Source organism: Myotis lucifugus, unplaced genomic scaffold (genome assembly GCF_000147115.1).
Source record: "Myotis lucifugus unplaced genomic scaffold, Myoluc2.0 scaffold_14, whole genome shotgun sequence".
In the NCBI taxonomy this organism is placed as follows: domain Eukaryota; kingdom Metazoa; phylum Chordata; class Mammalia; order Chiroptera; family Vespertilionidae; genus Myotis; species Myotis lucifugus.
Window position 1 is genome coordinate 13,927,488 of NW_005871062.1, and position 15,050 is coordinate 13,942,537.

A 15,050-nucleotide genomic window follows, 5' to 3' on the forward strand; every position below is an offset into this window, starting at 1 on the left:
CATTCTGATGGTTTTCAGTATTTCTTAAACTTTCTCAACAAAAATCTGTTAATAATATAGGTGAACTTGGTTATGTAAGGTAGATGTGGATGTGTGTTAGTATGAAAAATATTTGCAGTATGTTGTTGAGTAAAAAGAGTAGTTTAGTGCTTATACAACCATCAAATTTATGTCATAAAAATACATATTTATGTATATATGAATGTATATTATACATACATATATGTGCATGTCGTGTATATAATTTTTTTGAATGGCATCAATAAGAGAAAATAAGATGGGTTAGGAATAATAGGAGTAATTAATTTTTTTCTTTTTGCTATAAGACAAAATATACACTTCTGTACTTAAAAATGTCATTTTAGTGTTTTTTATAAGGATAAACTTCTGCTTTTATAATTTTAAAAAAGCTTTTTCTATTTGGGGCACTGTACTATCGATTGCAATGTAGCTGTTCCTGGCTATCATCTCATTTTAAACCCCCTCACTTGCCTACCCAGGACAATTTTATAAGAGTAAAGGCGTTTTTAAAAGAGTCTTTAAAGTCTATTTCTACTTCCAAAGATGCATTTAAAGTAGTTGAGTATCAGCCATCCTTCCGTCTCTCAGTGCTCTTTCATCAATACACTTCGGGGTATCAGTCAAAGTTTGCAAGGGCTCTCCAAAGGAACCCGTACAGGGCTCCTAAGTTGATATGAGATTCATACTCTTTATCAATAAGTCTTTCTCATTGTCTCTTTAAAGTTTTGTGATTACCTCCCTAGTAGAAGCATCTAAGATTTGGGGATTTATTCCTAAAGAGAAAAAATGAAAAGATTGGAACTGCCGAGAGAGGAAACTGTCAGTAGTCATCTATACTCACTGGAACGCTCCGTCCTGGAGCTCTGAAGTTTGCCTGTATGTAGCTGGACATCCTTCAATGTTTTGCATGAAACATGCAATTGTTTTTAAATATTAATAACAAAAGTTATTAAGTAGCAAGACTCTCCAAACAAACTTTGAGCAAGGAGTTAAATATTGTGTTTGAGTACCTTCTCACCTTATGTTACTCCAGCTTTTCCCATTATTAAAGTTTTATCTTTTGACAAGTGAAAAGCAAATAGAGCAACTGTATGTTTTTTCTTAACCCAGCTCTAAATATGCCCTCTCAATTCTCTTAAAAGCACATTAGCTTTGATAATATCCCAAATACACTTGAGTAAATACATTTCCTTTTCAATATTTTATGCTCCCTGGGCAGTTTAGTTCTTAGGTTCGCATAAAGAATTCCTGTTGTTGATTTTCAAAAATCACAATCAAGCCTTTTAGATGCTCTGTAGCACTGAACAATCTCACATTGTATCTTTGTAAAACAGACTCCCTTTGTTTTTGTCCAATAGCAAGAAACAACAAGAAAAGTTTAGATATTGTTTTAGGACTTTGTAGAGAACAAAAATTCATATCCTTCACTAAGTGCAAAGTTTTTTGCTATGTCAGTCAAAATATATTATCTCTCTTCGTTCTTCTCTCTGTCTCTCTCCTCTCTAATTACCCATCTCTAGCTCTGAAAAGTTTTTTGTTTCGTTGAATTTTTCCTAAAATAATTTTACATATTACTAAGATCGGTGAGTCCCTAGAATGTGTCTGTTGGAGGGCCATTTGCTGCTCATTTAATTCCTGACTACAGAACATGTGGATGCTGTTATCACTCACAGTAGCCAGTACTGAAAATGTAATTTCATGATATACAAAGTGATGAACTAAGCATGCCGTAATAGAATTGGTGCGTGGTCAGCTCTCTCCGCTTCTGGTTAAGCAGGCTCCACAGCTGTCACAAACCGAACATTCAGTAGCCCCCTCTTCTCTCCTTGACTGCAGTCTCCTTTCCTCCCATCCATGTCCCACACTTAGCGAGTGGGCTTCTTGAAGCACAGATTAAACCTGTGCAAGGCTCCACATTGCCCTGAATACAAAGACAGAATTTTCAAGACTCTGCCTTCCTCTCCAACCTCACCTGGGACCATTCCCCCAAATCCCACCTGTTCTGTAGCCACACAGTCGTCCTCTCAGATGTTAGAAGGCCCTGCCATCTCTTACCTTGGGTCTTCCCTCTGTGTTATTCTTTCCATACCTACTCCCCAAGCCCCTCTGCTCCACCTGGATGGCTTCTACTTGTCACTAGGATCTCAGTCTGGACCTTGACACAAAGTCGTCCTTCTGCCTCCTTCACCTCCCAGACTCCTCTGTCATAGGCTCCTCACATTTTTGTAATTGCTTGTTTGACTACCTCCCTTCCACAGTTAGGCCTCAAGCCTTGTGAGAGCAGGGACCGCACCTGCCGAGTATGCCCCCGAATTCAGCACATTCATAGTAGGTGATCAAAAACACTTAAGCAGTGGTTCTCAACCTTCCTAATGCCGTGACCCTCTAGTACAGTTCCTCATGTTGTGGTGAACCCCAACCATAAAATTATTTTCGTTGCTACTTCATAACTGTAATTTTGCTACTGTTATGAATCGTAATGTAAATATCTGATATGCAGGATGTATTTAGGCGACCCCTGTGAAAGGGTCATTCGACCCCCAAAGGGGTCACGACCCACAGGTTGAGAACCGCTGACTTAGAGGATGAAAGAAAATAGTCCAAAAATATGGCAAAATCTGTTTCATTATCACCCTACATAGGACACCCAAGACTCTTTTATGAAAATATCCAAATATTTTGAATCTATAAAATGTGTTAAAAATAAAAGTTTAGTAATACACTTTTATTATAAAGTATAAAATACATAAAATGTTTAAAGTGCAAGAGTAAAATGAACATACTTCATACTCATGCCAAGGAAAAATAAAATTACCATATTAGAGAAGCTCCCTCCATTCCTTATCTCATCACCAAATAAAGGAAGTTTTATAATTGTTTATTTTTTGAAGACCATTTCTTTCTAATCAGCTGATTAAATCATATGGAATTTCCTATTTAAAAAAATCAACAGACTGCCAAAAATACCAGGTGTATTGGAATGTATTTGTGATTATTTTTTTTTCCAGTAACGCATGTCATATTTGCTGAAAATGTCAGAGGTAACCCACTACCAATTACTAATTTTGTGATATAACACATAATCATATTGACTAAATCTAGGACCCCAAGTGCTAAAAGGGTGACCATATAACAACAGGAAGCAACCATTGTTCTAAATTAATACAGTTTTGCCTGAACAAATACATGAAATATTTCAATGTCCAATATTATCAGACACACAATTTCTAGACATCAAACCCCTTTTTTACCTGAGCCAAGGATTCACAGAATATTTGAGCTCAGGTGGTTGGTGGCAATATTTGATATAAATGAAATTGCTTCAACTTTGCCTTTTACTATCTTTTCCCCATCATTAGCAGCAATATTCTCTATATTAAGCAAGGTGTTAGCTGATGTCTATCGTAGAGTAGTCTGTGCTTGGCTATGTCCTCTGGACTCTGCTGTTTTATTCTTTTAACGGATTGTCACATGTCCAGCAGATAAATGATCTGTCTGGGGCCCCGATCTTTCTTGCTCCTATAAATCCTGTGCTTAGAAAAGCTCCCTCAACAAGCAGTTGCCCAGAGGCCCTTATCCACGAAGAAGATGGAAAGGAACCCTAGACCTGCCCATCCTCCAGGGATTGCCATGACTTATCTGTAATGTCCTCAGTGAACGTATGAGTCATTGGAAAAAAGGGATGAACAAAAGAAGCCATAGGGAGACTGATGGAAAAATGATGAGAATTGGGATTCTTGAGGTGACCAAAGCCTTAGGGAGACCTCAGAGGTGAGAGCAATGAGCTATTCCTCAGGAAATCCATCACTCTGAGGAACAGGGAAGATTTATTTTCAGCTACCATGGCTGCGTATAGATCCGCAAGAGAGAAAAATCCTCTAATGCTATTGGAGCCATCATAAAAAACTGGTTATAAGTCAATCAGTCGCATAGATGTTGCTCAATGGTAAACAACTTTAACCTTTTGCATGGATTCTATGGCTGAAATGCAAATTTTGGGTTGGCTCTTGTCAGAAACAAAATGTCATAGACAAATTTTTCTCAAGCACGTTTCATAGTGTCAAAGCAACGTGTGAGTTTAGAAAAGGTATGAAAATAGAGGCTTAATATACTTGGGAAACAGGAATGCTTATCAAAGCAGCTAGATTGGTATTTCCCCCCTTTCTTTTTTATTAATACAAACTACAAAATACAAAGATGCCTGTTTGCTTTCACAATGGCATAAAATTATCATGTTCAGATCAATTGTTATATAGGAAGTCAGCGACAGGTGTGCAATGCCAGGTGTGCCCACTGCCGGGGAGAGGGAAAGGGAGCTGCTGGCCAGGCCGGTGGTAGTCACACTTGAGTTTGCAATTGGGGTGACACGGTTTCCGCCCCGTCTTATAGGACCCACATGTGTAAAAATAAGAAATCGTTTCAAAAGGGATCAGAAGCAGAACACCAAGTAATAGTTTCAGTTTTAAATACTTGTAGATTAGTTCTTATTTTTCTCCAGCTGCAAAGATATAGAATACATACTTTACTCTTTGTTTCATTTTTGGGGAGGAATGGGGACTATTTTATGTGACAGTAGTCTTTATTTGCTATGTCGGGATCAGAAATAATGTCTGTTCTCTCGGGCTCCTTACCTATCCTACACAAACAACCACCCCTGCCCTGCTATCTGAGTGATCACAGGTAAAAACCACCATGTGCGAGTCACCCTGCCTGGATATAGTACCAGGACCACATAATGCCAAGAAACCTAGTAGTTTGAAATACATCACTTTTCAACCATTATTGTCTTCAGCAGGCAGAAAACAATTTTTATATAACAGCCATTGCATGCTCTGCAACTGCATTTACAGCTCCAAGAGCCAGGCCTAGAGGAAATGAGGAGGTGATTTTTGTAGAGACCAGAACCTTCCAGATGAAAGAATTGGACTCAATTTTTCTGTGAAGAAGGACATTATTTTTTGTTTTGTTTTGTTTTTCTTTGAATGTGGTTTTGTTTGGTTTGGGGGGTGAGGGAAGGTTAAGAAGAGTTTACTTATTGTGCTCAAAGTAATGTGGAACATTGCTGAATATGACATAACTGAAAGTTCACATTTTGTTTTGTTTTCTGCCTACTTAATCTAAAAAAAACACACACCCAAGTACTGTTCTTTGGAGCACACCAAGCCCTTTCCCTCCAAGAAGGCATTAGCTATCCCCGCCCTGTCCTGGGGCTTGCCACTGTGTTACATGCACCTGAGGTGAAGTGTTCTTACCTAGCCCAGAGCAGAGTGAAGTCTTTGCAGGAAACACTGATGATCAAAGGGTATGAAATGAAGACATGGGGATTAATATCAACTGGAACTGCCTACCACACCATGGATTTGTCTCAAAAAGTTGAGTTGTTTGATCACTTGCTTTTGACTGAGAACTATGAAAATCCCAGCCCTTTGATCAGAGCTCCTCTTGCCTAATCCTAGTGATAGGACCTATCCCCAGCGCTCAGTGCTGGAAAAGTAGTTCACTGATTTGCTTTTCACATGAAAGCTGGAGGGGAACAAATCCTCAACTTGTAGTGCTCTTATTTTGGAAGCCTACTGAACCAGTGGTTTTGCTTTCCTGAGTTTTAAAAGTAAATTAAATTAAATAAACCGTGGAAAAAAATGTATAGAAATGTGACAGCATGCACTATACTTTAAGAATACTGTATATCCCAGCAGCCAGCAGATGGATGGATACGCAAAAAAGCAAGAATAATAACATGTTAGTGGTATAATCTAAGTAGTAAGTATACAGGTGCTCACTATACAATTTGTTAAACTTTGCTGTCTGTTTGAAACTTTTCATGATAGAATATTGGAAGAAATATATAAGGTGCACACCTGATAATAAATGTGTATGCTGAAGAAAATGCACAACATCAAATTGAGTAATTTCAATGGATATTCATGTTGAAGAATTCTCATCTTTGGAAAACTTGGAAAATAAAAACTACTTTTAAGAAACTTTATAAACTCTTTAGGTTATTCTCTTACAGATCAAGGGAAGCCAGCATTTAGGAGGGACGGTGAGGCTACAGGGGAAATGGGATTGTGCATCACTGCCATTTTATTACCCAACTAATACATAAATAGGGATATCTACGTTCTCAATTAGATTTAGCCTTAAAGTAAAAAAGTTACTCCATGTATAGACATATGCATATGACTTAGAACATAATCTAAAATGCATCAACATATTTGCTGTCCTTATATTCCTTTTTTTACTCAGCAATATACCTTCAGAACTGACTTTGATTGCCATATGTCATGTTTGCCTCTGCCTGGCCCAAAACTAGAAAATTGCACCCTGTGGCTCTTTTGTTTTACTCTAACATGATCACTGTTGGAGGGGGGAGCACAGCTGTTAATGTCTTTTAAAAGGGAAAAAAATGTCTTTGAAAAATGCCAGACTTCACAAGCCCCTCTGTAAATGATTCCCTGTAATGATGACATTTTCCCTTCAGAAAGTTGATTTCTTCCAAATGTAAGAAAAATAAAAGATCTGAAATTTGTCCTTTTAGTTGGTAAGGTGATTACTTTCTATCTGAAAGGTCAGTCCAGGCTTCCATCCTAAACAGGGGGAACGCGCAAGCCCTTATTCCAGGCCTTTCAGGAGAAACTCCTCTTTCTCCCTTATGCCTGTTTCTTTGGCTCCTACAGCAGCAGTGTTTGTGCCTGTGCTGATACCGTGAGTATTAAAGGGGGGGGGGGAGGGGCAGGTGATGTGAGACCAAAATGACGTGATGTCAAAGAACTGAGAAACAATATTATAAGGGAGAGTCAAGAGGAAAGGAGCATATTAAATGCAATAAACAAAACATTCATTCCACCTTTCTAGCACGTTTGCCACAAGGGACATAAGCAACAACTGTAGCATGAATCTCTACATTTTTTAAAAAAGCTTTTATTCTTCCAGAAACATAATAAAAGGAAGGGTAAAGCCCTGATCCAGTCATTTTTCTGCAAAGTAGACTTTAAATGCGTCTTTTTTTCATGGCAATTTTATGGATCTCTCCAGCAATCACATTTTGTTTACTTTTTTATTATGAAAGAAATGTATTCCTATTTCAAAGAGTTCTCCCAGGTACAAAGAGAACACATAGACCATGCATAATTCCACCCCCCAGAGGACAGGACTTTAATATTTGCTATATATCCTTCTAGGTTTTTGTTCTATAAATATATATTACATAATTGAAAAATTTAAAAGAGAGACATGCAGTTTTTCTCCTACATGATTTTGTTCTTACTTTCTTGCTTCATGAATTATCTCCCTTTACCCTCTGGTATCTACATTTTCACTTCTTTACCAATTTATTCTTGAACTATAAACATACTCAATACCTTTACATAAAGGGACAGGGGACTATAGTAACTTTTCCAGCAAATTTTCCCTGTATTTTTTTTTTTACAATGCAGGAGTGAAGGAAACTTTCTTTTCTTTTCCCTATTTATGTATTTCCTTTTATCTTTATTGTTGAAAATATTACAGATGTCCTCCTTTTCCCCCATTGACCCCTTCTAGCCCACATCTGAGCCAGACCTTCCCCACCTTATTGTCTGTGTCCATGGGTTATGCATATATGCCTACAAGTTCTTTGGTAATCTCTTCCTGTCCACCCAACCACCTCTGCCTTCCCTCTGAGGTTCGACAGTCTGTTCCATGCTTCTATGTCTCTGGATCTATTTTGTTCATCAGTTTGTTTTGTTCATTAGATTCCAAATATGAGTGAGATCACGTGATACTATATTACTTGTCTTTCCACTAACATTCTTGCTCCCTCTTTTCCTTTTTTTTTTTAAGGGTGGAAAGAGCACTTACCCTGAGATCTACCATCTTAACAAATTTTCCCTCTTTTTAGTCAAGCTTTCCTAAGGAAGCTAAGTCCTCTCTCACTATCTTACTCCCTTACTGCCACTGTAATCATTAATTTACTCTAATCTTGGTTCCACCTTTATGAATTCTCCTGTTCCTAGTTCTTGAATACTTCTAAAATGCCAAATATAATCCTTACTTACCCTTTCATCAGCATTTGACACTGAGAGGAATTTTAGGAATAAAATAGGCAGGTTTGGGGGTTTTAGTCATAGAGTGTCCATGGGGGAGGAAGGCATAGGTGAGGGCTTAGAGCTCCCAGAAGGCATACATTCACAGAGAATAAAAATGTGGCACAGGAGAAGAGGAGAGGAAGACATTCACAGAAGATAAAGAAGCACCACAGAGTATGGGGGTAAATGAAACTTTCACAGAGGATAGAGAAATGTCGGCCAATGGCAGAAAGAGGAAAACAGATTTTCACAGGAGATAGAGAAATGTTACAAGTAAGGGGGAGAGATGGAGGGGAGGCACCACATTGTTTTTGAAGCTGATATTCTGCAAAAAGAGTGACCAATTAGAAGAGCATAGGATCATAAAGTGAGGAGGGGATCCAACTAGAAGGGGACACGAAAGGACAAAGAACTATAGCCTTTATAAACCTTAGAAAAAAAGGAGTTTGGTGGGTTACCCCCTTGGAACCCTCTCCCTACATGGGAGTCTGTATTTGCTTCCAATAAATTTCCGCCCTTTTCACCTATCACCTTTTGTCCATGGCTTCATTCTTCGAATCCATCTGGACAAGGACCCAGGAAAGAAATCACCCTTGCATCCTGCTCAGGAAAACAACCCGAATCAACACTATCCACAATTCTTTTTTCCTTTGACTGCATTCTCCGGGATCTCCTACCTTTCACCACTCCTCCTCAGCCTCCTTCACTGGCTTTTCTTTGGCCCCTTCTTTACATTCTACGTTCTCCAGGACTCTGGCCTTAGTCCTCATCTCTTTGACCCTGTTTTCTTTTTTAATGAGTTGGTCCATGTCTATAATTTTGATTATCCCCAGCAACCCATGGGTCCTACCTTATCTCTCTCTTCTAAGATATTGACCTGTATTTCCAAATGGTCGACTGGATCTTTCCATGTGGATGAACTTTCTAAAGACACCACAAACTCAGCACATCATCTCCTTTCCCAATCCCTCCTCCCTCTCATTGACACTCTATTCAGTAGAGATACCATTTAATAGCTATAATAGTGTAAATAACAGCAAAGACGTTTTTTAAAATACTTCATACAAACTTGACCACTGAAAGAAATAACGATTGCATTTATTTTAACATCTGTGGTCAGTCACAAATTGCATTGGGGCTAATTCATACAATTAGCTCTTAAAAAAAAGAGGACTGCTAAAGAATTTGATAAATAGGAGTCCATTGGCGATTGTCAAGAATGCAATTACAGTCAATTGCAACCTGATTGTGAATGGTGTAGAATTGAGGAGAAAAGAGCTGTTGCTAGTAAGAATGGACCACTCTTTCAAGTTTGACAGTGAAAAGATAAGAAAGAGTAAACGAATGCCTTTAAGGCAGTGATTTTCCACAGTGGCAGGCACACTGGTGTGTCTCAAGAATATTTTTTTTAATTGTTGACATTATCACAGGTGTCCCCCATTCTTCCCCCTTTTATGCCACAAGAATTTTTAAAATGTGCAACACCTGACTATTTAGTCAGAGACACTGACCTCTTTTCTCTTAGATTGTCAAATTAAAAAATGACAACAGCCAACACAACAATAGCCATCTGGTGTGAATGAATCAAAATTATATCTTATTTTTTGTCAGATCACCAAAAATTTATTTTTGGTGTGCCGCAGAATTTTAATAATTAGTTTATGTGTGCCATGAGATGAAAAGGGTTGAAAACCCCTGCTTTAGGGGAAAGCAGATGCGAGGAAGTCATCTTTCAGGACAGGGAAAACTAAACAATTTTGCAGCCTGCAGGTAGGAAGGTGGTGGGGAAGGGATTAAAGAGAGGGAAAATGAGAAGATAGCAACTGAATACTGACAACCATGAAGAAGAGAGTGGGAAGGTCTCTGTACTTTTCTGTACATAGTCTCTATGTAACATTTGCTTTAATAAATTAGGCCTACTTATCATTCGTTGCAGTATTGAATAAATGATAGTAAAAATTTTTTTAATATTTGCATGTGATCTTTAACCTTGACATTTATTTTGACATCTGTATAAGTTAGGCAAAAATTGCAGTTGAGGCAAATTTGTACAATTAACTAAATCATGTGTTCCTTTTTCCTTTCAAAATTTCCTTTATATATTCCATTCCTAATGAGTATGAAAAATCCTTTTAATTCAACCCAGACACAAGAAGTATCTTTCAATTAATAGTGTTACTTTTTAATAAAACCCTATTCTGAAATTGAACATAGGGTGCGTCATATTTCAGGTCTCTATCCCACCAAATTATCTTGTTGCTTTGTTGTTACTTGCAAAATTTTCTTACGTAATGCATTCTATATCTGCGACCATATATTGTCTTCCTATACAGTTTCCAAGTTTTATGGTTTATTTAAGTCAAGTGAATAAACCTAGCGTTCTGTTCTACTTTTGTGGAGGAGAGAATGAAGGAGTGGGAAGCAAAAGGTAAACAGGGCTAAGGAGAGATGGTGGAATGTCTGCAGAGAGGGAAGCCAGGGTCATTGTCCTTAAGAAAACCACAGATGTGATTCAGGGCTATTAAGAAAGTTATTAGCACCAAGAAGGAACTAGATAGTCCTCCTTCCAGTTACTCAGAAAGGATTTAGATTGGTGTGGGGAAGATGGGAGATAAAAGAGGCTTGGCGTTTCAGAGATGGGACCCTGATCTCCAGCTAAAAGCTTCTTACAGGGAATGAGGCATTGTCGGCAAATGATGAGTTATTTCCCTTGTGTCTTTCCTCACTCTGCCCATCTCAAAGTCTTCCCTGTTTTAGCTCCACTGCACTAACACTCCCTCCTGAACTGCACTTAGGTGAGCAGTGCACAAAATCGCTGGCAGGCAGCCTGCTGAGGCTGTGGGGGGAAGGGGCCTTCCCTCACTGCCTCAGTGGCCAGGGGAGGTGGGAGGAGCACAGGAAGTGATTGCCCTCAGGCTTCTCCTCCCACAGAAGCCCTGCCTCCTCAGGCGCTCAGGCTTGGAGGGTGGAGAGGTCAGCTTTCTCTCTCCTTCTAGTTCAGTCCCTTTGGCTTATGGGAGAGACCACGCAGAAAGCGATGATGGAGTTGCTTTCTGTGCTCGACAAAAGTGCTTAGCTAGAAGACAGGGACTCCCGGCTGGGAGGAGGGAGGCGAGCTGAAGATCCCTGCCTGGGCTGGCTCATCTAAGCAGGCAAAGTGGGAGCTGAGTGCTTGAAAGAGGATTGTGCTCGCACTAGAAATAAGCAGTAAGTGAGGGAATAACCATCGTGGTGTAGAAAAGGCTTAATCCCCCTGGGGTTATGGGGTGAACTGGGAAATATTGCTTAACTCTAGAGGAAAACTGTAAGAAATCTGACTGCGTACAGTTGTGTGCTGTTTGGAGACTGGAGGCTTAAAGACAGAATCAGAGCTCTAAGTTCCTCCTCCCACTTTTGGAAAATGCCAACTTCTGCTTTCAGTAGTTGGGGTGATACTCTCCTTTCCTGACCCCGCCTCTCGCCAGGAAAATGTACTATTATATCAGATAAAGAGTTGGGATTAAATTGGAAAGGTGGGATGCTGGTATTGGCAGGAACTGCAACTTTGAATTATGTTCTATGAATTCGGATATTTTTATATCAATTAGCACTGATTTGCTAATCACAAGAAAGTCTGGGGCGGGGCATTAAAAAGGGAAAGCTGGGAGCTTTTAGGACAAAGAGGCTGAGTAGTCCTTATGTGTGGGATGAGATATAAAAATGCATATAATTAATAGGTTTGTTTTTTTTAAAAGCATTAAGCTAGAACAGCAGTCAGAGAACATTGTGCTTGGATAAGAATTAGTTAGAAAAGAAGAAATTTTTGTTTCAATGACTTTTTGTGCTAGCCTAAATTTTCACAATATTTACAAAGACAAGACAATGATTCAGGGATATTCCCATTATTGCCATACATTATAAATACTATTGCTGGGCAAGATCTGTGGTTCTCTGCTCAGCAAGTTCTGGCAATGAAGCCACTGCCTCTGGTGCAAAGAATTCTGGGATGTCTGACAGTGACATGGATGGAAGGACCCACATTCCATCTCTACTTAATGTCCTTTTGTCCAGAAATCGAGTCATGCAAATGAGCTACTTGGTACGTATACAGATCAATATTCGGAAAAGCATTTCTAAACGTTTTGCATTAGAGGGTCTCTGGACAATATCCTATGGCAACCAGGGGACTAAAAGCATATAAAAGCCAAGTGATAGGAAGGAAGTCAGCTTGGTTGAAACCACCCTTGTTCTCTTTGTTTTCCATTAATCCTGAAATGGTTCCTCAAATGAGGACAAGAATAACAATAGAGAGAAGTACTGTGGCCATCTGTTCTGCTCTAAGTGGCCAAATTCATTAATATATGAATGAGACTGTATTTATGCATCCTAATACTTGAAGATTCAGAGATCTCTTTATTACTCACACGAACACACACACACACACACACACACACACACACACCAGAAAAGTAGTAGGTACATTTATTGAGGAGGAAATGTGGAAATCTGGTTTTGAAATGTTATTGGGGGGAAAGACAAGAGTCATATCCCACAGTGTAAACAGATTTATGTCATGTTTCATAAAGGATATTTCCTCCCCCAATGAGATGGGGATTCTAATATGGTACAGTAGGTGCAAACATAAGAAACATTTTCAATTCCCTTAATTCTAGTCAATGTAGTTAATACCTAAAGAAGGAATTGTTTTTAAAAAAATAATAACTTTGAAACATAGCTAACTGTATAGCAATTTCTTTTTTTCCCCTTTTGTTACTGGTCCTCTATAGAGGTCTTTAATTTCTGAAATTAGGAAGAAATATGTCATTTCTGGCATTCCCATCAGCAGGGCATTGCAAGAAAGAATAAAAAAGACTCAGATAAATGATCTTTCTCCTATCAGCACAACAGTAAAATGGTTGTCATGATCTATCCTTTTCTGATGTTAGAATTTTTCTATGGGGTAGGTAGAAGGAGAATGGTCGTTGGGGGAGAAATGATAAAATGCTAATAAATTCATTTTTAAAGATGGTCTGTACTCTTCTAACTTTTCAAACTAATTCTGAAAGTTATTTATCTTTTTAAAATTATTTCTGAGTTGTTTTTACAATGTTAGTTTTTAACTGATTTATAAGCAAATGTGTAAAAAATCTAAAGATTTTTTTATCTGAGTTGCAGGATACTGGTCTTATTCTTAAAAATATATAAGGGATTAAAATAAAACATTTAATAGTTGAAGTCTTAAGCCTAGTATTACTAACTGCAGTTTTGACCTTTAAGAAAAATGTGCTCCAGACTCTTAAAGGAATTACTTATATTAAAGTATTAAAGAATCTTTTCTAAAACTACAGAATAAAAAAAAGAAGCATAACAATATTCAGAGAAGAATAAAGATGTAATTTGTATGGAAGAGGCTAAGCAAAAAATACTTAATGAATAATTATAAACCAACAGCTTAACAATAAAACATTTGCTATTGTCCATGAGAAACTGACATGAAGAATAATGTATTATGACTAGGGAACAGTATTAAATGGGATCTAGATTATTAATGGAAACAAACTAAATGATCATTTAAAATTATTCTTTCACAAGAAAAGTAAAGAAAAAGGATATGGAAAACTAAGCAGCGATGAAGACCTCGAGATAATTGTTGATCAAAAGCAGGTAAGTGAATGCTTACATACATTTTCTACTGTTTCACTGTAGAGTTTTGACAGCTGAAGCCTTTGAGCATTCAGCCCTTCCCTAATCGAGGAGGCCTGTCTAACAAGATAGATTTTGAGAGTTACTAAGCTTCCCCCATGATGCCTCTGATCCACTGACTTTTGTATGTCAGGGTGTAAGAATGGTGAAAAATAAAGCAGAACAAGAAGAGAGAACTTTTGGAAAATTAAAAGCCCCCTTTGAAAAATGAATCAAAACAACAATGATAATTTGGTTAGCAAAATAGATTTAAGCAAGAATCAGAAAGTATATTTGTTTGAAAATGAGAAATGCTACCCTTAGTGTAAAACAATGAATATGATTTAGGGAGAGGGAGATAAAAGACTTTAAAAAACTGAAAAGTTTAAAATATGTCTATCTAGATAGATAGATAGATTACCCAATTTAGTTTCTCAGCTAGTCTCCAGTAAATTTAGAGATGATGTTTAAAAAACAAAATGAAGCTATTTAAGACCTGTAATACTGCCTATAATTTGAGAAACATCTAGCTTGGGTTTTATATGGGCCCATAAGGTGAAATTGAAAACTGCTTAATAGACCAAAAACAATGACACACCAGGTAATGGAAGGTATCCAGCTTATGCCACTGAATTGGCATCAGCCCTTAACGTCTTTGTTAATTGTCGGGGAGACAAGCTAACTGCACATTCGCTTAATGTATAAGTGGCATTGATTCTGAGGGTGATGTAAACTCAGGTGGAGATAAATAATTCAAAGCGATCTGAGCAGATGAAGAGGTTAGAAAGACAGCAAGCTACAGGAAGGCAAGTTGAATTTGGACAATTTCCTAATTGTGCATTTGTTTTACATCGTGGTGATTGCATTCAAGGAGCAATTGTGTATATTTCTGAAAAGGAAAAATGACCGTCGGAAAATAGCAGCCAGAAACAGTTAACTTAGAGACTTGCTTGTCAGAGTGGGATAACTGAGGTAACTGAAGTGATCTTCTGGGGAAAACTGGCCAAATAACCTCCATAAACAACCTGCAGATTTTTCTTGCCTTATCTTCACTTTCTGGCTCCTGAATAATATACGGGGCCAGAGATGTTTGGCCCTGGATTTCTACTTAGTGCCAGATTGTCAGTTTCGTTAATAAGGTAAGTGGGACTGGAGCCTGATTGCTCCACCGGGCTATTAGGTCTCATTTGAACTATGCCAGGATTAGGACTTGGGGCACACAATCTCCATCTCCCACAGCCTGGCATTCTGATCCGAGGACCGGCCCTACGTGGTGAATGATGCCATTCAGCATGTGATGAG

The 15,050-nt window shown here is 38.2% G+C and overlaps 1 protein-coding gene across 1 annotated transcript in view; it reads left to right on the forward strand.

The window, feature by feature from the left end:
• Window positions 1-15,050, forward strand: part of PEX5L (peroxisomal biogenesis factor 5 like) — a 220,511-nt gene that overhangs the window by 48,229 nt on the left and 157,232 nt on the right. The window contains exon 2 of the mRNA XM_023750490.1: window positions 13,659-13,730. Coding sequence (XP_023606258.1) covers window positions 13,659-13,730 — 72 coding nt within the window. The remainder of the gene's footprint in view (window positions 1-13,658; window positions 13,731-15,050) is intronic.